This window comes from Haliotis rubra, unplaced genomic scaffold, assembly GCF_003918875.1.
Source record: "Haliotis rubra isolate DU_JTF1 unplaced genomic scaffold, ASM391887v1 Scf899, whole genome shotgun sequence".
NCBI classification, from domain to species: domain Eukaryota; kingdom Metazoa; phylum Mollusca; class Gastropoda; order Lepetellida; family Haliotidae; genus Haliotis; species Haliotis rubra.
The window spans coordinates 48319-69638 of NW_025767633.1; the positions used below are offsets into that span (position 1 = coordinate 48319).

At 39.5% G+C, this 21320-nt stretch overlaps 1 protein-coding gene across 1 annotated transcript; it reads right to left on the reverse strand.

Moving 5' to 3' along the window:
- Positions 1-1145: 1145 nt before the first annotated feature.
- On the reverse strand, positions 1146-19688 carry LOC124263769. The gene is made up of 5 exons (XM_046698474.1): positions 19606-19688; positions 9498-10585; positions 9013-9182; positions 6658-8741; positions 1146-6396 (listed from the first exon to the last, which is right to left on the reverse strand). The coding sequence occupies exons 2-4, from the start codon at positions 10547-10549 to the stop codon at positions 6691-6693; spliced, it is 3273 nt and encodes a 1090-aa protein (XP_046554430.1). The 5' UTR covers positions 10550-10585; positions 19606-19688; the 3' UTR covers positions 1146-6396; positions 6658-6690.
- Positions 19689-21320: the final 1632 nt, after the last annotated feature.

Here is a 21320-nt window from a genome sequence, read left to right on the forward strand (position 1 = left end):
GTCAACGCAATTGGGATACGATGGTCAACGCTAACGACAAGCATGGGCTGCTGAAGATAAATTGTAACCCGGATCTTCACAGGTCGGAGTCAGTGTAATGTGTTTGAATAGGGTATCCATGTTGGACGTGTCATCTCAAAGTCAAGTCAAAGATCTTTATTGTATTTCAGGCCTCCGGCCCATATACACTTGAGTTACATGTATTATACAATCCAACAGTCCAAATACCATGAGCCCGGCGTAAGTATGGAATTCTACATTGCACAAGCTGCCACACACTGTTTAAGTTTAAAGAAATACCTCCAAAGTGAATTTAAGCCATATTGCACCATACATGGATCAAGCTGCGCATTCAAGGGTGATTTTGGCTGACAGTTTTGTGAAATATCTTGGGTGCAGATGCGCCCCTTATGCGTACAAGGATCCACTTCCATTATTCGAAATCTAAGAGTTAATTTCTCAGCAAATACACCAAATACCCTTGATAAATTTCCCCGATTGAAAACGAGCGACACAGTACTCTCCCGCTAGAGACAGTAAATAACCAATGTGATAAGATTTATGTTTCCTGCTGAGCAGCCACTCACGCAATCGGCTTTGAAGAGTTACCGTTTTGTTTGCTTATTGCCTAACGCTGCACTCAGCAAACTTAAAGCTGCACTACGGCGTCTGTAAAATATGTCTAGACCAGACAATTCCGTGACTGACATCACCAGCATCTATCTACTAAATCCGGATAGTGAGTGAGAAAGTGAGTTTAGTTTTACGCCGCTTTTAGCAATATTCCAGCAATATCACGGGGTAGGGGGGAGATAGAGAGAGAGAGAAGGGGGGGGGGGGCACACCAGAAATAGGCTTCACACATTGTACCCATCTGGGGAATCGAAGAACACAGGTCTCGGCGAGGCGGGCGGACGTTTTAACCACTAGACTACCCCACCAATTACAACAAGCATGAGTTGCTGAAGACCAGGGCCCCGTTCCTCAAAGCGATCGTAGCGCTACGACAGTCGTAAGTCTATGTTAAAGTTTCGGAGTTACGATCATCTTAGCGCTACGATCGCTTTGTGGAACGGGGCCCTGTACTAATTCGAATGTTTACGGAGGGTCAACATCAGCATGTGTCAGTAGAATCAGAAATGAGAGACGGGTTCGTAAAATGTATTTTCTTCATAAAATATTACATAAAGCATAATGAAAAGTTGCTCTGATAAATATATACACAAAACAAAATATTACATCTGTTAAATTCAAATCATCTGAATAGTAACATCTGAATAACAACACTGAATGTAGATACCTTCAACGAGAACCTGATTCAAAAACTGGGACACGGACGTTAGATATACACAAAGAACAGGATCCTCCTGTACAGAACCTGGCCCAACTGGAAGCTGCTTTACATGAGAAATGAGACTGCCCTTTCGGTGGGATCAGGAGGATGACAGGGGGTATGGGGAGGAGAGTGCTGACTACCATATTCACATGGAGGTTACACTCGGTTTTGACCTTGAATCGTGTAAGGCATTCAAAATGACATTAAACATTCCAGGGCCATACTTGTACAGATATGGTTTTGTATGAAAATCAGTGGGCTTTTTAAATGAGCAATCATCATTATAAAATCAGCATGTATGTTCCAATCATTTTCTCGTTTTTTATGAGTCAAAGGATCATTCGAGTCAGAAAAACTCATGTTTTTTCCAGCGTGGTCACCACGAGAACGTTTATGTACGTGTTGAAAATAATTGCAAACATACAGAGGGTGCTTAATTAAGTTCTTTGTGTATATAATTTGAAACATTCCAGTTCTTCCAGCTTTTGAGAAAATTCAGTGGGTTCCAGCAGGAAATATCACCACTACCCACAGGAAAACGATACCATCAACCCGCTCAGAGTAGAGTTAAAACAACAACCTCGTTTCCTTGTTTACCGACTGTTTTGTGAAACACATCTCATCAAATCAACATCTGTACGAAACCCGTGTCAAAGCAAAAGACATTTAGCATGATTAAAAAACGGGCAAACATAATGTTTTAAAATGAAAATAAGGGATTCAAAATGCAAACACTTTAAGCAGCCTTATAAAAAGGAGTACGAGGAATGTTTAAGAAAACAAATTGAAAAATGAAACATCCTTGTCCTCATAGCAAATTTATATTACATCACATCCCCCCACCCCCAATAATCTGATTCATGTTTTCTGAACACTTCATATCCTTACTATTTAATAGTGATTCATGCCATTAACACAAACATAGCTCATAGTTGGAATGGTACAATAGACTCGATGTTAGCGGAAGGATCTTACGATTACAGAAATTTTTCGCTTGTTTTAAAGTGTAACCTTGTATATTCGAAGTCTGCTTGACTAATAACAGTCATTTTTGCAATATCGTATTGGGGGGATACAAATCGAACTCAAACATTATATAATAAAGCGGTTCTGTGGAAAATAGACTTGCCCGTTCACAACACTAATGCGTTTCACGCGTGTGACAGTTAAAGGGAGATAATGCGCCAATCGACGCATAACCATAGTTAAGGAATACCAACACACATGACAATCCTGAACGAATGAAAAATTTGAATTCAGACGTCTAGGGAACTCGAGGTGCACAAATAAACAATGATCTACATATAATGTAGTGTGTATCCCGGTTATAACGCCAACATTGGTCCAGGAACATGTATGGCGTTATAACCGGGGTGGCAGGAACTCAATGATAAAGAGCCTTACTTCACTATGTACACACATTAAGCATAGCTCATATTTGGAATGGTACCATAGACTCGATGTTAGCGGAAGGATCTTACGATTACAGAAATTTTTCGCTTGTTTTAAAGTGTAACCTTGTATATTCGAAGTCTGCTTGACTAATAACAGTCATTTTTGCAATATCGTATTGGGGGGGATACAAATCGAACTCAAACATTATATAATAACGCGGTTCTGTGGAAAATAGACTTGCCCGTTCACAACACTAATGCGTTTCACTCGTGTGACAGTTAAAAGGAGATAATGCGGCAATCGACGCATAACAATAGTTAAGGAATACCAACACACATGAAAATCCTGAACGAATGAAAGATTTGAAATAAGACGTCTAGGGAACACGAGGTACACAAATAAACAATGATCTACATATAATGTAGTGTACCCCGGTTATAACGCCAACATTGGTCCAGGAGCATGTATGGCGTTATAACCGGGGTGGCAAATAACTAAGGAACTCAATGATAAAGAGCCTTACTTCACTATGTACACACGTTAAGTATTCAAGTGATCAGGCCAGTCCATATTTTGGCACAAAATCAGGCATTATAACCAGGGAATTGGAACATTTGCTCAGTGAAAAGTTGGCGGTGGAATTGGCACTTCAGTGGTATATCCAGGGAATTGCAATCGGTGGCAATCCGTACTGGTAAACAATAACGTTATAACACCATTGGTGTTATAACCAGGGGCATTATTACCAGGGTGAATTTTATATTATAAGTTAACGGGTATAATCTGCGCAGCCATTTGAAATAACCAGACAATTAATGTGAGGGATTAAGTATCAATAAAACCCGCTGACCGGGACGCCCATTCGTACTAGACGACCTACACAGGCCTACATTTATTATGTGACCATTCCTCAGTAGTGACCGAGTCTGAATTATTTCGATCAGAAACTAAGCTTTACTTAATCTTCACAACTACTGGTTCAATGATATACCAATCCTTGACAATAAACCAAATAGCAATAAACCTAAAGCCTTGTCTCAATGCTCAAATTGCAAAAAAGGTGCACGAAAAAACCAAACATTTTCAGCAAATCCTATCAAAACTGTACAGGCTAATTGTTCAGGAAAATAATGTGTTTGTTGTTGAATGCCACCTTGAGCGATATTCCAGCTATATAACGGCGGTCGGTAATTAATCCAGTGTGGACCAGACAATCTGAAAATTGACATTATGCATAACGATCCACGTCATCAAGAACAATAACACGCACTCAACCAAGTAAGCGTGCCTAACTGATGTCGCATCTCATAACTATCATCAGTTACTGGGAACCAAATCTCCTCCAGGGAAGAGGGAAAAAACATTTTATATTTTGTGTGTAGGTTAACATTGTGATACAACCAACTATTTACACCCTCATCTCCACTTGTACATAAAACGCAAAAGAATATGAAGAGACACAATGTTCATTTCAAGAGTTTCTTTCACATTGACTTATTCTACCACGCTGTTTATGACTCCATTGGACATGAACTGTCTGTATAATTTTCGAATCCTGGAATCTTATGCTTCTAATGTCGCGCCTCAGAAACAAAATGGATTGGTTGGTCCTCATGAACAGTCTGTCTAAATTTCGTTGGTAGTTATTTCTGGCGCCTTGGAAAGAAATATTTTAATAAGACTTCTAGGGTACCGTAGGTACATAAATAAACAATGATCTACATATAGTCTACCCCGGTTATAACGCCAACATTGGTCCAGGAGCATGTATGGCGTTATAACCGGGGTGGCAAATAACTAAGGAACTCAATGATAAAGAGCCTTACTTCACTATGTACACACGTTAAGTATTCAAGTGATCAGGCCAGTCCATATTTTGGCACAAAATCAGGCATTATAACCAGGGAATTGGAACATTTGCTCAGTGAAAAGTTGGCGGTGGAATTGGCACTTCAGTGGTATATCCAGGGAATTGCAATCGGTGGCAATCCGTACTGGTAAACAATAACGTTATAACACCATTGGTGTTATAACCAGGGGCATTATTACCAGGGTGAATTTTATATTATAAGTTAACGGGTATAATCTGCGCAGCCATTTGAAATAACCAGACAATTAATGTGAGGGATTAAGTATCAATAAAACCCGCTGACCGGGACGCCCATTCGTACTAGACGACCTACACAGGCCTACATTTATTATGTGACCATTCCTCAGTAGTGACCGAGTCTGAATTATTTCGATCAGAAACTAAGCTTTACTTAATCTTCACAACTACTGGTTCAATGATATACCAATCCTTGACAATAAACCAAATAGCAATAAACCTAAAGCCTTGTCTCAATGCTCAAATTGCAAAAAAGGTGCACGAAAAAACCAAACATTTTCAGCAAATCCTATCAAAACTGTACAGGCTAATTGTTCAGGAAAATAATGTGTTTGTTGTTGAATGCCACCTTGAGCGATATTCCAGCTATATAACGGCGGTCGGTAATTAATCCAGTGTGGACCAGACAATCTGAAAATTGACATTATGCATAACGATCCACGTCATCAAGAACAATAACACGCACTCAACCAAGTAAGCGTGCCTAACTGATGTCGCATCTCATAACTATCATCAGTTACTGGGAACCAAATCTCCCACAGGGAAGAGGGAAAAACATTTCACATTTTGTGTGTAGGTTAACATTGTGATACAACTAACTATTTACACCCTCATCTCCACTTGTACATAAAACGCAAAAGAATATGAAGAGACGAAATGTTCATTTCAAGAGTTTCTTTCACATTGACTTATTCTACCACGCTGTTTATGACTCCATTTGACATGAACTGTCTGTATAATTTTCGAATCCTGGAATCTTATGCTTCTAATGTCGCGCCTCAGAAACAAAATGGATTGGTTGGTCCTCATGAACAGTCTGTCTAAATTTCGTTGGTAGTTATTTCTGGCGCCTTGGAAAGAAATATTTTAATAAGACTTCTAGGGTACCGTAGGTACATAAATAAACAATGATCTACATATAGTCTACCCCGGTTATAATGCCAACAATGGTCCAGGATCCTTTATTGCGTTATAACCAGGATGGTATATTAACTAGAGAAGCCAATGATAGAGAGCCTCACTTCACTATGTACGCACACTAAGTATACAGCTGATCTGACCAGCTGACTTGCAAAGTCCATCGTTTGGCACACACAAGTGGCATTATAGCCAGAGACCTTGGCAACAAATATTGAAATGGATTGTTCTTGGAACTGTTGGTTTATCGTTCAAGGAACTGCGGATGTGAAGAACACAAATCTGACCCTTTAGTAGACAGGCGGCGCCTTCCTGTGTATCAGCAGATCCGGTTCTGCGGATTCTTCTTTCGACTTCAGTCTCATTCTGATGCATTCCATGATGTCAGCGCCATCGACTGTGAGCAGGATGAACACCCCTTCTCCGGTCTCACAGTTTCTGCCAGCCTCAAACTTGAAAGATATTTCAGTGTGGCCAAACCGCCTGACTGATCGGAACGACCACTCGAACAGTATTTCGTGGTTCCTTGGTCTCTTAATCATTATTGCTGACGCTGCAACCGACAGAATTAACGGTCCACGGAGTCCAACCCTGTATGCAGCCTGCCCGGAATTGTCCACGTAACAATCAAAGTCGAAAACTGAAACAAAGATGTGTAAATAAGTACATAAGTCATTCCGAAGCTAAGGTCTGAATTGTTACAAATTGCGTTGTGGAAGTCGTATTTATAATAATTCTGTGTTAGTTAGAATGAAGAGCAACATGAATTGGGGTTTTGACCACGATGTGCCAATTACATCATTCCTTTTATCAGTGAAGGAACAAAATTATCATGTCAAGTTTATTGCTTCAACATTCGCTAGAGGAAAATACATGCTTACTAATAAACCTTAAAAAATACCGATTGTGTCTTGGAACTCTTCTGAAGCTGTCATCAATGCTGATGTCCAGGGGGAGTCTTGTTGTAGCGTGTCCGAATTTTAGGAGAGGCTCCACCATTCAAGAGAGTAATGCATGTCTGCAAATGTCCACCCCATGCTGCGCAATGAAGAGGAGTCAACCCTTCATCATCCTTTACATCAAGATTGGCATTGTTGAACGTTAAGATCTTAACAACGTCTGACTCTCCACAAGAAGCAGCCCAATGCAAAGGGGTCCTGAACACCCAGTCAAGACTGTTGATGTCAGCTCCATTCTGCACTAGGTGACAAACAACATCCATGTGGCCACCTTGACATGCGTAGTGGAGTGGTGTTGCTGCAACCCTTGGTCCTTTTTCATTGATGTTAAAATCTCTTGATAGCAGAAGCTTCACGATCCCGAGTCGACCTCTCTCTGATGCAATGTGAAGTGGCGTTGACCCGAGGATTACTATCTGCAGGACAAGCTTCTGTAAACGTTCTGGGTGGTCCGTTATTAGGTACGGCATTGAGGAATCAAGGTCATACGTGGCATGTTCGGATCCCAGTGAATCCAACAGTAGTGTCATTGCCTTGACATTTCCAGACAGAGCGCACCCTATGACAGCTTGACATCGTTCTCTCTTTGTGAAGAACAATTTCTCAAGGAAGATCTTACAAAGTTCCATGGATTTGTTCCAAACCGTCCAGTACAGGAACTTGCCACCATATATGACGTCTGAATTGTGGATTGTACATCTCGCTCCCAGCCTCTTGGAGAGTTTCGAAACTGATCGTGCCACTCGGCCTTTACGCTTCAGGTACTCAAACAGGATCGAAACAAACTCAGGAAGTGCACATGCTTCATGCGCACATACAAGGGCAAAATGTCCAGCTGATATTTCTTGACCAAAACGTTTTGCCAGTATTTGGAAGTGAGCTGGTGCCAAATGGAGCAAAAACCGTGACCTGTCCCCTTCTGTAGGTCGTGAGGCCGTTCCAGATTCAGTTGATGGAATCAATCTGACTCTGTCATAGATGAATCTCATTGTGCTGTGTTTGAGGACAAAATCAGAATTTCTCTCACCGACGATGTAGCTTACAGCATCGTATATGACTGGATGAAGGAAAGAAACGGAATCCCCATTCAATTCGACAAAACTTCCAGTCAATATCTTGAAAACTTGATAGATTTCTGATGGCTTTAGTGTGGGATCCTTCACGTCTACGTACTTCAAAGCAAGTTGAAGGCTTTCCTTAAAATCGTCGTCAACATTCTTGTCATTTGAAAGCAGTGAGATGTCCAGTTTGTTCCTATAGATTGCAATCAAGAGCAAAGCAGCAAATTTCCTTTTGTCACTGAGGTACAGGGGCTCCAGAATATCCACCAGGTACTTTACTGGCCATTGGAAGAAAAGTAATGGCTTTCCAGGTAGTTGTTGACTTGCTGTAAAGAGCTGACATGTTTGTGGGAATGCATATGTACTGCAGCGAACGATGTCTTCTTTCTCCGCCCGATCGATTGTACGGCCTCGCATCATTCCTTCCTTGGTGTGGTTGTCAAGCATGTTCATCCTTTCCACATCCGCATAGTCACTCTCTTTTCCCAAGTCAACGATATACTGACTACTGAAGATCGTGCTGTTATACTTTCCAAGAAATGGCAGTGCTTCTTTCAAGACATATGTCCTTGACGTACAAATAAAGAAAAATGATGGACTGCTGTACTGCTTTCTAGGTTGCTCATCCAAGATTCCTTCCAGCCTTTTCAAGATCTTCTTCCATAGGTCAATGTCATGGTCTTCATATTTGTATGACCCAAACATGTCATCAATCAGGATAACGACATTTCCACTTGGTTTTCGATCTGGGAAGTCTCCGGGGGTGTCAACAACAATTGGAGTTGCTCCTTCAGCAGCAATATCTCGGAGAATCTGAAAGGCCATGGCTGTCTTCCCCGTCCCTGGTCGACCTGTGATGATGATATGACCATCTCTCCTGAACTGAGTTTTGACTAGTTGGTACATATGTGTCTTTGAGTAGACTCGTTGATCTCTTTTGATGTTGTTCATGAAGTCCATGCTGCCTTAAATTACAAAAGTATTCAGAACTTAACTGAGTGGTAATGATTCATAAACACATACTTATAATATGCCTGAAATCATACAATGTACTTTAGTATATTATCGGTATGGAACCTGTATGGCATCTACAAAATGAGTAGATGTACATTCCTATCCAGGTATATTTTAACCATGAAGTATAATTCAATATTAAGACTTTAACTGACATATCATGAGTTATTAATAAGAATTTACCTTTATAGCATGTCATGCATCATAAGATATTGTACTTACCTATTGACTCTGGCAATGTGCCCATGCTGCGGCTATGTCGCTGATTTCCAAGAGCGTAGTTAGAGAAACTGGTTGTAATTAAATCATCAAACCAAGCTGGTGTCTGAATAGAAGTGGCCACCGATGAAAGAGTATCAATACTGCAGGAACGAGACAAGACATTCGACTGCCTGAAAGGTAAAGATTCCTTATTAATTCAAGTGGCCAAAACTAGCGTCATCCATTCGTGTTGGAGAGTGGTGTCCCTTGGATATGTCAGGAACCTGTGTTCGTGGGTTGAATTCATCGGTGATGTTTCTAAGTTTATCATATCATATGCGTATTCGTGGGTTTAAAAAAGTGATAAACGTCTAGATATGTATCAACCAAACATATCTTATACCGATATTATTGGTAACAAGTATGTGCAAGATATTATTTGTAATTGACATGTGCATGGTGTTTTTGTAATGAATATGTGCAAGATATTATTTTAATGAGAATACCTGTTTTCTAAGTCAGACGTTTGCGTCACAGCAGTCGACCGTGCTTGAAGTTCTGGTGGATTCCTTTCTGCAGAGACTTTGCTGATGTCATACAAGTTCCAATCCATGACCTGAGATAACCCAGCACCAGTCTCGCTTTGCCGGCCTCTCTTCATGTCGACATAAGTTTCTGGGAACGATATTCCTGGATCATTCAACCCCATCGACTTGCAGTTTCGACAGCAGCTCTCCATTGGGTCTTGACACGGATTAAGAGTTGCACTCTGTTTGGGTTGGCAAGATAATCTACCGACCATGCTCTCTGACTGCATTTGGGTTGGCAGGCATATCTTTTTGTCATGTGACTTGGTATTTTCAGCCCTCTCGTTTCTGGCCATGTTGCAAAGGAAGCTTTCACGCTGGTCAAGATTGATTTTATTCCTTGGAGGAATTTTGGGGGGTGTTTCTTCCATCGACAACGCTCTCTCAAAGCTAATATACTGACTATGAACCGACCGCTGGGTGCTGATCGCTCTGCGATTCTCCACAGGTTCATATATGTTCTCTGGCTGAATCGTTGACAGACAAGGGCGTGGTCGATTTCGGAACATTACCGGAGACAGGTCTGCTCTTGAACTTGTTTGTGCCTTTCCAAGAGATAGTGGCCTCTGCATCTCTGGCAGCAAACATGGAGTATCATCAGCACTCATGTTGATAACTTTTACCGAATATTTTCTATCATCTATCAAATTTGGGGAATTCTCATCAAACAAGCTGTTCTCGAAGCATATGGCTCTTTGTTTGGCAGTGCTCTTCACTGTGCTATAAATGGGCTCTTGGTGGTCAAAGTTGTAATAGTTGTTCATCCTCTCACAGGGCATTGGTATACTCATTGGCTGGTTGATGTGGTTTCCAATGGAGCGCCTCATGTGGTAGTTATGTGGAGACAACTCGTGCAGCAGCACTGGGTCGTCGCGATCCCAGGAATCCCTGCTATATAGGCGATTCAGACTCGTGGTTTGCCCTGTAGGATCAATGCTTTTCCAGTTAACGTATACCCTATCCGTTTCCATGGCCACTGGCTGTAGGAACTTTAGTGTACCTTATGGCTACAAAAAGTAGAAATAAATACACTTAAAAATAAGTAGAAAGAAGAATATAGTCATGTGTACCGTACCAAATTACTAACTGGAAAACAAATACATAACGTTAGGGCAGTCTGAAGTTATATATACTTAATCAAATTTCTGGACACCGAAACTGAATCGAAAATATACTGACCAGCAAAAGAAACGCAATTTCAAGAAATCGAAACAATTGTGTAAAAGTATCAAATCCAAACTCATGCTGAAAAAGTACAATTTTCATGAGTTGCATTTTTATTGCTGGTCAGAATACCATCGGCATATCATGGTGACATTTTCAGTTAATTCATGATCATGGCTCGGGATTACAATATGCAGAAAAGCAAGATGACATTACCGGCATGTTGGACTGTTAGGCAAATAATGTTGCGGTTAATATAATGAATAGATACCGGAATATATACTTAACCAAATAAAAAAACTCGACACTTGTTAACCTGAATCCTACAGAGGAGTATTGTGTGCATTTTTACGAAAATAGATGTGTATCATACTGATATCATCCAGGTAGCAATACAGACTATAAATAATGCATTGTGGCGTCATTATATTGGAAATATACTAGGGGTGAAACGATATGCTCCAACACGGTACGGTACGTATTGCGGTTACCGTACAAATCCTTCAGCACGGTCCGTTTCGGTTCGGTACATGAGATATGATTATAATGCAGAAAATTGAGAACAAGAGCCAAACCCAGATAGATTTTGACAAAATGGTTCGATTTCTAGACATTTTTGAAAATGTTTATAAAGGTTAACAAAATGACGGTACGAAAATCAAAAATAAAGAATTTTTGGATTGCATTATCGTATATACCGAACCGAAGGCAAAATACCGCGGTTCTACTAATACCGCGGTATACCGTTTCACCCCTAAAATATATTGCATGGATTTTTATGCGTTTTCCTATTTAGCAATGTATGTCGTCAAGAACAGCCAACATGTCAATGCCGTGTGTATGGACTAAAACGAATTACTATCTTCACAAATATCATCAATAATATTGCTGTCATAATTCTAATTGTCAGTATTATTGTGACTTGCATATATTGTTCTTTAATTAACACTTGTGTTTCTAAAAGGAAATATTAAGTGAAGGGTATTTTCATGATCATATTTCATACATGTTAATTCTTTGTTATCATTTGTGTGAGCTCTGGTTTCGTTTTCCTGGGTTACTGGCATCGCTTTCCACTTCCTAGTTTTAACCTTGGAGTTAACAATTACAATCTACAAACAATCACTATACCTTTAGTATGCAGTCCAGATAGGTCAGTCTGGCCACCAGGTGAAATCACTGATTTTCAGTTATAATTTACACAATTGTCGTAACTATATTGCCTTATATTCCCAGTGGAATTTGTTAGTTTCGGGGGTAATCAGATCTGAGTAGGGTAATCAGAAATGATTACTCTCTGGCGTTGACGATTTTTGTGTGCAAATGTGCCAGTTACATTGATAATTCTTAAATTGTATTAAGTAATCGATCATAAATATATTACAGATTATGAATTCGGCACTCGAGCTGTTTAGGGGCGGTGTATAAGCCTGGTGGTTATCTGGGTAAGATTTCTCAAGAGTTCAATGTGTTGTACCCATGTCTTCTCTCCCGGAAGTGAAATGCCACTAAACGCGAGTTGAACCTATACTGTTAAGTAGATCTATAACGTCACGTGGATTGTGGAAACATTTACGAGTGCGTTGTGAATTCCGAAAGAACACGCAACTTAAATAGTAAATTCATATTTCGAATGCCCAATTTTTCTTATAGTTAATAGTATCTTATTGCATAACAGTAGATTTTGGTATCTGTAGTTTTTAGGTGCAACGTCCAGCTTCACAACCTGTGACTCTATTTGATGCCTATTTACCAGCTCAGAAATATCACTCGAAGTACAACTGCCGAACTGTCAGCCAGCTGATGCAAGACACCGTCTCCTTCACTTTCGTCCCTATAAAATGAGCATGTTACACTCTTAAAAATAAGCGCACAGGCGCACCCAGTTCGACTTCAAACATGGATACAATGTGTAAAGCCATTTTTGGTGTCCCCCACCGTGACATTGCTGAAATATTGCTAAACGCGGCGCAAAACTAAACTCACTCACTCACGGAAGACAAGCAGTCTTCCATGTCGGCGTCAAGCGTGAAATCGTGACCACTAAAACAGACTCGCCATCAATTTCAGGGGCGGTGGGGTAGCCTAGTGGTTAAAGCGTTGGCTCGTCACGCCGAAGACTCGGGTTCGAATCCCCACATGGGTACAATGTGTGAAGCCCATTTCTGGTGTCCCCCGCCGTGATGTTGCTGGAATATTGCTAAAAGCGGCGTAAAACCAAACTCAGTCAGTCAGTCAGGGTCCATGCCTGTACATGGTTGCTCTAGGCAAACGTCTCAACAAAGGAACTCATCGATTCACGATTTGATTTTAGTTAACATTAAATCCAGAACGTGATGTTCAACTAAAATAACTAAACTAAAGCCTGATTGGAACCAGTAAGGCTAATTGGTATATCTAAAAAGATTCACGATAGCATATACACTCTCCCAAAAAGAAACGCTTAGGTGTAATTTCGAGATTTTATTCGAGGTCGATCTTGCGTAGAATTGGTTTGTTGATATCGACCCCATAAAGAACTGATGGTACTCTGGTGATCATGCATTGAGGTCATGTGCAACGGCAGATTGAGACTCCCAGCCTCCTTCAATGGCGATGTTTCGATTTACAGCAATTATGATTGGGTTTATTCTTTCATTATACTAAAAGATGCCAATGACCGTCTAAAAGCAAAACCGCCTTAAATAGGCAATGTCCCTACCCACGATTTCTCAGAACTGCACGTGCGTATTGCGAACCACTGTTTCTCCATGGCATTTTTATGTAAGTTGACACTTTCGAATGTAAACGTACATTAAAATTTCAGAAGATGCGATTTTGCGCATTATAATAGCAAAATTACAACAAACACTTATTTGAAAAATATTTGAAATTTCATATATCAATACCACCTATGCGTTTATTTTGGGGGAGAGTATATGTGTAGTAGCAAATTTAGAGCCAGTCTTGAACGTTTTGAAATCTTCCGCAAATGCTATGATTGCGATAACAGAAACCAAACTTGTTATAGTTATTTGTTGTGCGTATACAACTGTTGAGTCTACAATTAACATATACATGGAACTAGCTCACACGGCGACTTCAACGAGATTTAATTTGTTGAATTAGCGTTCCCTCAGATGGTGAAGTGTTACTGTATTGTTAAAACACCAATACCGTCTTCCAATTTGACAGCATGTCATTTAGTCGTATACATTTACTACAGGTGGGGTGAGGTGAAATTGGGTTTAACGTCGTGCTTGAGAATATTTCGCTCATATGACGACGTGCATGCGTGTGTATGTGTATGTGAGGCTGCTTGTACTAGCCCAGACTGAAGCTGGTTTTATAATGCTAGCCCACTGAGATACCATCCCGCAGTGAAGCATGAATACCCCACTCAGACACATTATACTGATTCCGAGCCGACCAGTCCTTGTTGTACCCATTAATGCCGAGCGCCAGGCAAGGACCAACAAGTACCATATTTTAACGTCTTTTGGTATGAAGCGATCGGGGATCGAACCCGCGACCTTCCGCTCTCCGGGGGGGACGCTCTAACCACTACACCACAGAGGCGGTCCATTTACTACAGACATTATGAACCATAAACTTTCGCTGACTTCCGTGTGGTGTGGTCACCAAACCTCGGTTTTCTCGGGGAAAGTGAAATCTATTTCACTTGGAACATAACATTGATATTTAATTGAAGCTCCTGCATGATTCTATAATACAACATATTTTTCCTTTAGGCATTGATAATAGAAAACAACATAATAGTGTTTCAGTTATTATAAAATGACTCGTTTGTGTTTTGTAGTCATACTTTTATGCAACATCCTGCTGTAATTTTATCCTAAATATATTAACGCATAATATAATTTGTCTGTCTTGATAAAAAGACATTATTTCAGAATTGTGACAAGAGTGGCCTAAGCCACTATTCAGAATATTAAAGTTACATTGGTGTCAAATTAGTAACTTAAACAGAGAGTGTTCGTATACTTTTGATGTACGCTGCTTTGAAACGTAATTCAGCTCTCATTATGTCATCATAGCATGTCTGTCTGTTATGGGAGGAAAGCGTCAGAAAGGTACTTCCCTAGTCTGTCATACAGACCCTGAAGCAAATATATCCAAGAAAGCCCACACAAGACTAGAAAATGTGGCAAGTCTAGATTTCCTCAGCTTCAGGCTGAAAATGAAGAAAGTCACAGGGCTTCTTTTCATTATATATTTTTTTTTTTTACTATGAACTTTTTTCAGAAAACTATGTTCATTTCAGGGACTAGTTGTTAGTCTAGTACTTCCCTGAAAGCCACCAGTATGATGCCGAAAACATAATCAGAGCGAATACAGAATTCGGTCGATGCTATATGGCCACACTGTTGGGCATTGCGGTTCATTCGATGAATGGGTCACTGCTCACACATGCTAGCGAAGGTACTTCAAACAGATGGATGCCACACTTCAAGAATCTGCACGAACCCCTCAGACAGAGCAATTATTTACTTGGGAAAATACAAGATATCTACTGTTAGTAATCAAAGAAGTGCATGTTACTCTCTATTCTAATGGTACACTCAGACAGAGAAATCATGGACAATAAAAATTATGATACAGTGAGTGAGTGAGTTTAGTTTTACGCCACACTCAGCAATATTCAGGCTAGATGGTGGCGGTCTGTAAATAATCGAGCCTGCACCAGACAGTCCAGTGATCAACAGCATGAACATCGATCTGCGCAAATGGGAACCGATGACATGTGTCAAACAAGCCAGCGAGCCTTACCCACCCGATCCCGTTAGTCGCCTCTTACCACAAGCATGGGCTACTAAAGGCCAATATTCTGACCCGGACCTTCACGGGTCCTAGGATACAGATTAGAAGAGAGGTCATAAAACACGTATCATCCTTTTGAAAAACGAATCAGCATAATATTTTGAATTTTAATATTTCGATATTAATAATAATGTTTTACATGTGAAAAGAGGCATTACAGTGACTTGCTCAAAGTATGCAATCATAACGCCAACGCTAGTTCGCATACACTAGAGGCCAAAAGAAACGTTACCCTCCTACCTTTATTAATTACTGAAAAACTATCAAAGATATTTTAGAAGGTTTTAGTTTACAAGAAAGCTTAACAACACAGCTTTATGCAAATCACGAAAACAAAATCTCAAATGCATTCACATTTTGGTGAAATGCATCTTTTTCAGAAGAGTTAAATTGTCCTCTATTCGTCCATGCCGAAATAAACCAAAAATAGTGATTTTGATCTCCAAAAGAAAGGTTGAAATAAAATTCTGCTTTGGGCAATGATAAACCATTTAAAGTCACAATTTTTCAACTATTAAAACAAGAAACAACTATTGTAGAGTGTGTAAAATTGTAAAATAATCATTGCTATGATTTCAGTTTTTTAAAAACATTTTCTGCTGATTTGCATTAGTGAAAACAAGTAAAACGTGTCTTTGATATTGTGAAAAAATGTTTAGGAACATCTACAATTATCTTTGTTAACATTTTTGCTTTCCATTTTACACATAGCAATATCAATCGCCAAAACGCAGCAATATTCAAACAGTATTTACATCCATTTCACATGCAGAATGATTTTATAGGGTATAAAGAGAGCCTAGAAGACAGGATCTGATACACATGTACGAGAAATATGCCACGATTAACAGCTGAAGGGAGAGAAAGAGCCATTGGGATGGTGCAGATGGGATCGACATACAATGCTGTTGCCAACGCCCACGGATGCCACCGTATCACGGTTATAAGGCTTATTCAGGGCTTCAGACAGACTGGGATCACCGAAGACAGACCAGAAAGTGGACGTCCACGCATCACAACGCGAGCTGAAGATAGGTACCTCCGTCATAAAGGAAGGAGGGTAACGTTTCTTTTGGCGTTTAGTGTTTTTTGCTGATGATGTTGTATGTTGTTTTAGGCCGCACTATTTCTTCTTCATGTTCATGACCGCGGTCTGTATATAATGGAGCCAGAACCAGACAATCCACTGATTGATATATCGAACAACGGTCCACAACAAACAGTGGTTCGGGTAGGATAAAAAACGCTGTGAATCAAGTCACCAAACCGGACGATTCGATACTGTTTTGCTCTTACGAAAGGACTATCTTGCTGGGGATCTAACAGTAACAGGGAATCCCCACGAAGGTAATATATATTCATAATAAGACCTGCATGACTTCGGGTTTCCATCCCACATCACGCATACACGTCGCGATATGAGTGCTAAGTGTTTGTAATTACTAGTGGTGGAATTCACATAACTTCAAATGGAATGCTGGTGATGGTGCCATTAAGCGATACGTTAATAACACGAGGCAGTTCCTGTTTATACGTGAATTATTCTAATCGTGCCTGAACCCAGCAATGAATCACTAACCCGAGAAACTGTTATTGTTACACCAACATCATGGTCACTGAACTTTACTCCTCGGCAGGACCTATTGACCTGACGAGGTATCGTCCTGATTTATGATGTAAGCAGCCATTGCTCACTCACAGTGCCCTGCAGAAGGAGGGGGGATCAGGAGGAGGGGGGATCAGGAGGAGGCATGAGATGGAGGGTTATCGTCCGTTTCTCATCACTTTTTAAAAAAATATAGGTCGGGCGGGCGGATTTACTTTAACTTTTTATTTCATTTTATGTCAAAAACCTTTGATTTCTGTGCAAATGTACGCCTTTTCTCCGATAGAAAATCAAAACTTAGAACTCTGAAAGATTCATGCACATTTTGAGAGTCAAAGTTGCATTTTCGCTTGTGTAAAAAATATAAAAAATTAGGGCCGGTTCGAATTTTTGGGTCGAGCGGTAATGAGAAACAAGAATATTTTATATATGGCCTTATCATCCGTGAGAGTAACAATGGAGGCCAACCTTCTCGTCATGAACTGTCATGAATATTACGACATTCGTCAAATTCTGATGAAAATAGATCTTTAACAAAGGAAAAAGTTATATGGATATACGATATCGTACAACTTAATGAAGCATATAATATATACATGTACGTCACGTCGCTCTATGCAATAAACAAGAAGTTGTTATCCATAAAGTCGCATGCTTCATGTTGACGCACCCACTTCAATGATATACACATACTTTGTTGCTTGATAACGGTTTTAGCATCTATTAAACGTCGTATATATTGTAATTAAGAAGTATATCCATGGAACTATGTCCCTTGTTCATCACACCATTTCTGAATGCCACTCAAACAGGTTTAATTATATCTTACATTATAGTTATATCAACTCATTTTGACACCCAATACATTTCGTACAACCATTCATTACCTTCCTCCAATCTTTTGAAGTCTACTCTTACTGATAGTATTCCTTTTCGTACAATATACAACCACAATGCCAGAGAACAACCCGACTCGGTTATCCAACAAAACCGATTCCAGTTGGCATCAGAAGCAAAATAGCTGTGGAAAATAATGGTTTAAGCATTAATTTCTGAAGAAATTTGGACCGGTAACAAAGCTTATGTAAATGAATATATGTTTGAACTATTGACTGAACTATTTACTAATGTTTAAGATCATGTCCATGTATGTAAAACTACGTTCTTTCTGATCTTAGCGTATGTTTTACAGGTAAAGAAACAAGTAGATGTATTCCGAAAGTGATACTCGCAAGTTATCTGATTTGTCTGACACATGGCGCCAAACTGTATCAGTGTTACAGTCGGAAATGAACTTATAAATGATAATGAGAGCTAAGGAAATCATATATTTTCAAGGAATTCGAGTGCTGAAAAAACTCAAACGTGTTCAAACATGCTCTGCATATTTATGAAGACGGTGGAAAAACCAATGAAATTAGGGCTAATGACAGACTTATTCATCATTGTTTGATTTACATATGTAGTTTGAGAGAAACGGTAAAGGCAAGATATTGTTATGAAGGGTAAAATCGTTACTCTATTATGATTGGAAGTTTTGTCATTGTACCGTTGTCAAGCTTGCTTGTACTTGCTTGACAAATGACCTTTGCATCATAATAGCAAAACAGTTTATGTTTTAAATTATCATTAATGATTCAATACGTTTAGAAAGTAGTTTACATGAGAGACGCTGTCGTGAATTGAAAACTGAATAGTCATATCAAAAAATACACTAAACACCCAACTCCAGTGGGGTTCACGGACGACGATGTTCAACACCCATACAGGCTAGTTAGGTATTGGGTTATGAAACTTGCTTCTCTAGCGACTACACTCACTGAAGAGAAACACTATCAGGGAAGTATGTATTGTAATGAACAATAGACGTATTCTGTATAGAGCCACTGACTCAAATCGCTCAAGCCGCTTCATGTAAGACTCAAACCTTTAAGTCTCTATCGAGTGTCGACATATACATGTATGTGTTTTCTGGTTAATATGAACGATGATTCATTATCAGTGAATAGACGAGAGAAAACACTTTCCACTTCTATTAGAAATTTCTGCTAATAGCAGGGTCGATTGTACGGTTGTCACAAAAACATGAGTATACATGTATATTTGTTTCAGTAGTATTACAGCTGTACGATGTTGTTTGTAAACAAATCGAGTCTGGAGCAGACCATCCAGTGATTGTGACCATGCGGTACGATGACAGAGCGTGTGTTTATGGTTTATAAACCTAAATTTATAACGATGTAACATTAATGCATCACGCTAATGTGCCTGAAACTGAAATTCCACATTATGATCACACGAAAGTAAATAATTTAATGAACAAACCAGCATGGTATTATACCATAGATAAGAAGCAAAACAACGGATTAGTTAGTGAGTGAATTGTTTTTTACCCCCATTTTAACAGAATGACGAAACAGTAAAATGTTATCTTACCGTCGCTGGTGGTCCCGGCATTTCAGTATGAGGTAACGCTTTTCTGCTTCTCTTTTTTACGGGGATCCTAGTTTCACTTTCCGTGCGGCCAGGGTGTCCTCGCTGTGAGATAATTTCCTTGTGGAAAAGTCACGTGAACAAATTAGCTGTCATTTTACATGTATACTCTATCACTCGACAGAATGCTTGCAGCATGAATATAAAACGTATCTCAAAAATTGATATGTAGAGACGCTATTTGATAAGATGCATTGAAAAACATTTCTTATTGTAAAGCGAAGTTGAGACATGAGTGAGTGAATTTAGTTTTACTCCGCTTTTAGCAATATTCCAGCAATATCACGGCAGGGGACACCAGAAATGGGCTTCACACAATGTGCCCATGTAGAGAATTTAACCCGGGTCTTTGGCGTGACAAGCGAACGCTGTAACTGCTGGGCTGCACCATCGCCCAGCGTGAATTGAAATAAGGTTGCATAGATAAGCTGATGCAAAATTATTTGCCATGTTGCAGAAAGGAATGTGTTGTCATACTGACAATGGTTTCATGTTGTTTTGGCATAATGGAATATTGCAAAAACGTATGACATTCAAGGCAATCTTCTAATGTGATTTCAAAAGAATTTAGGGCATGAAATGGAGGTCGCCTTTAATCCTAACAAAGCAGAATCAATACAGTTTAGCAGAAAGGTAAACAGATGTATTGTGACTGATCTACATATGACATCCAAGACGTAGCCAAATCACAAGCACTTTGGACTAACTCTTTAAAATGACATTGAATGTTACTGGAACATTCATATCGACGATATAATTAAAAAAACCTAGTCTAGTCTACTGTTTAAGAATTCTAAAATGTCGCCCATCACTTAAAATTCTGTAGGTTATTTATTAATCCTTTATTTTACCAATCATTGATTAATGCAGTCATATTTGGGACAAATGCATCCATCAAAAAACCTGTTTTACTTGAAAACTAAACCATGATAAATTGTGAGAAATATGCGCGCATGAAAAATATTATCGTACCAGAATATCTTTATAATCTCATACCCGAAACTCGAACAATCAGAACTTATGAGAGAATTCAGTTCTTCGATCCATTAAATGTAGAACTGAAACTTATGCAATATCATCTTTACTTGGTACCATTTGATTGGATATTAATGAGTCCCGTTGTAAAAAAGTAAAGATAACTTTGCATTATGTAGTGCCATCAGGGGGATTATATTATAATTATAATAATCTGTTTATATAGCGCGGAGTTCCAGCTAGGCTGCTCACAGGCGCTTTGTTTTTCCCTCGATCATAGATTGTCAGTCTCAACTGCACTTCGTATTGTCAATCTCAACCACTAGGCGCACCGAGTTAATGTGGCTTTCCCATCCTTTCGATATACATTTCGACCTCAACTTCGGTACACGGTGAATTATACATTGTTGCCTCAGGCTTTGCTGTAGTGATCTAAACGCTGATGCACATCTTAGACACATTGGTTTTCCAATCAAAAATTACTATTTCGTCTCTTGCGTCAAACACATACTCGCGATACAGTCAGAATTGTACAATCGACTCTGCATTTATATGTAAAATAGATTAATGTGAATATAAAATTGATTGGGTTTATAATGCACCCTAGTTCAGAACATACCCTTTTTTAGAACACCTGGTTCATTATTGATTTTCAGTGTCTGTGTTTAAATGTTCACCGCTAT

Bases quoted from the DNA above. Each gene is read 5' to 3' on its own strand.
- LOC124263769 (XM_046698474.1), bottom strand. From the start codon at position 10,549: ATGGAAACGGATAGGGTATACGTTAACTGGAAAAGCATTGATCCTACA. The intron at 9,183-9,497 runs GTATTCTCATTA...TTTACCTTTCAG, and splicing joins ACGTCTGACTTAGAAAACAG to GCAGTCGAATGTCTTGTCTC. The intron at 8,742-9,012 runs GTAAGTACAATA...TTGTAATTTAAG, and splicing joins CACATTGCCAGAGTCAATAG to GCAGCATGGACTTCATGAAC.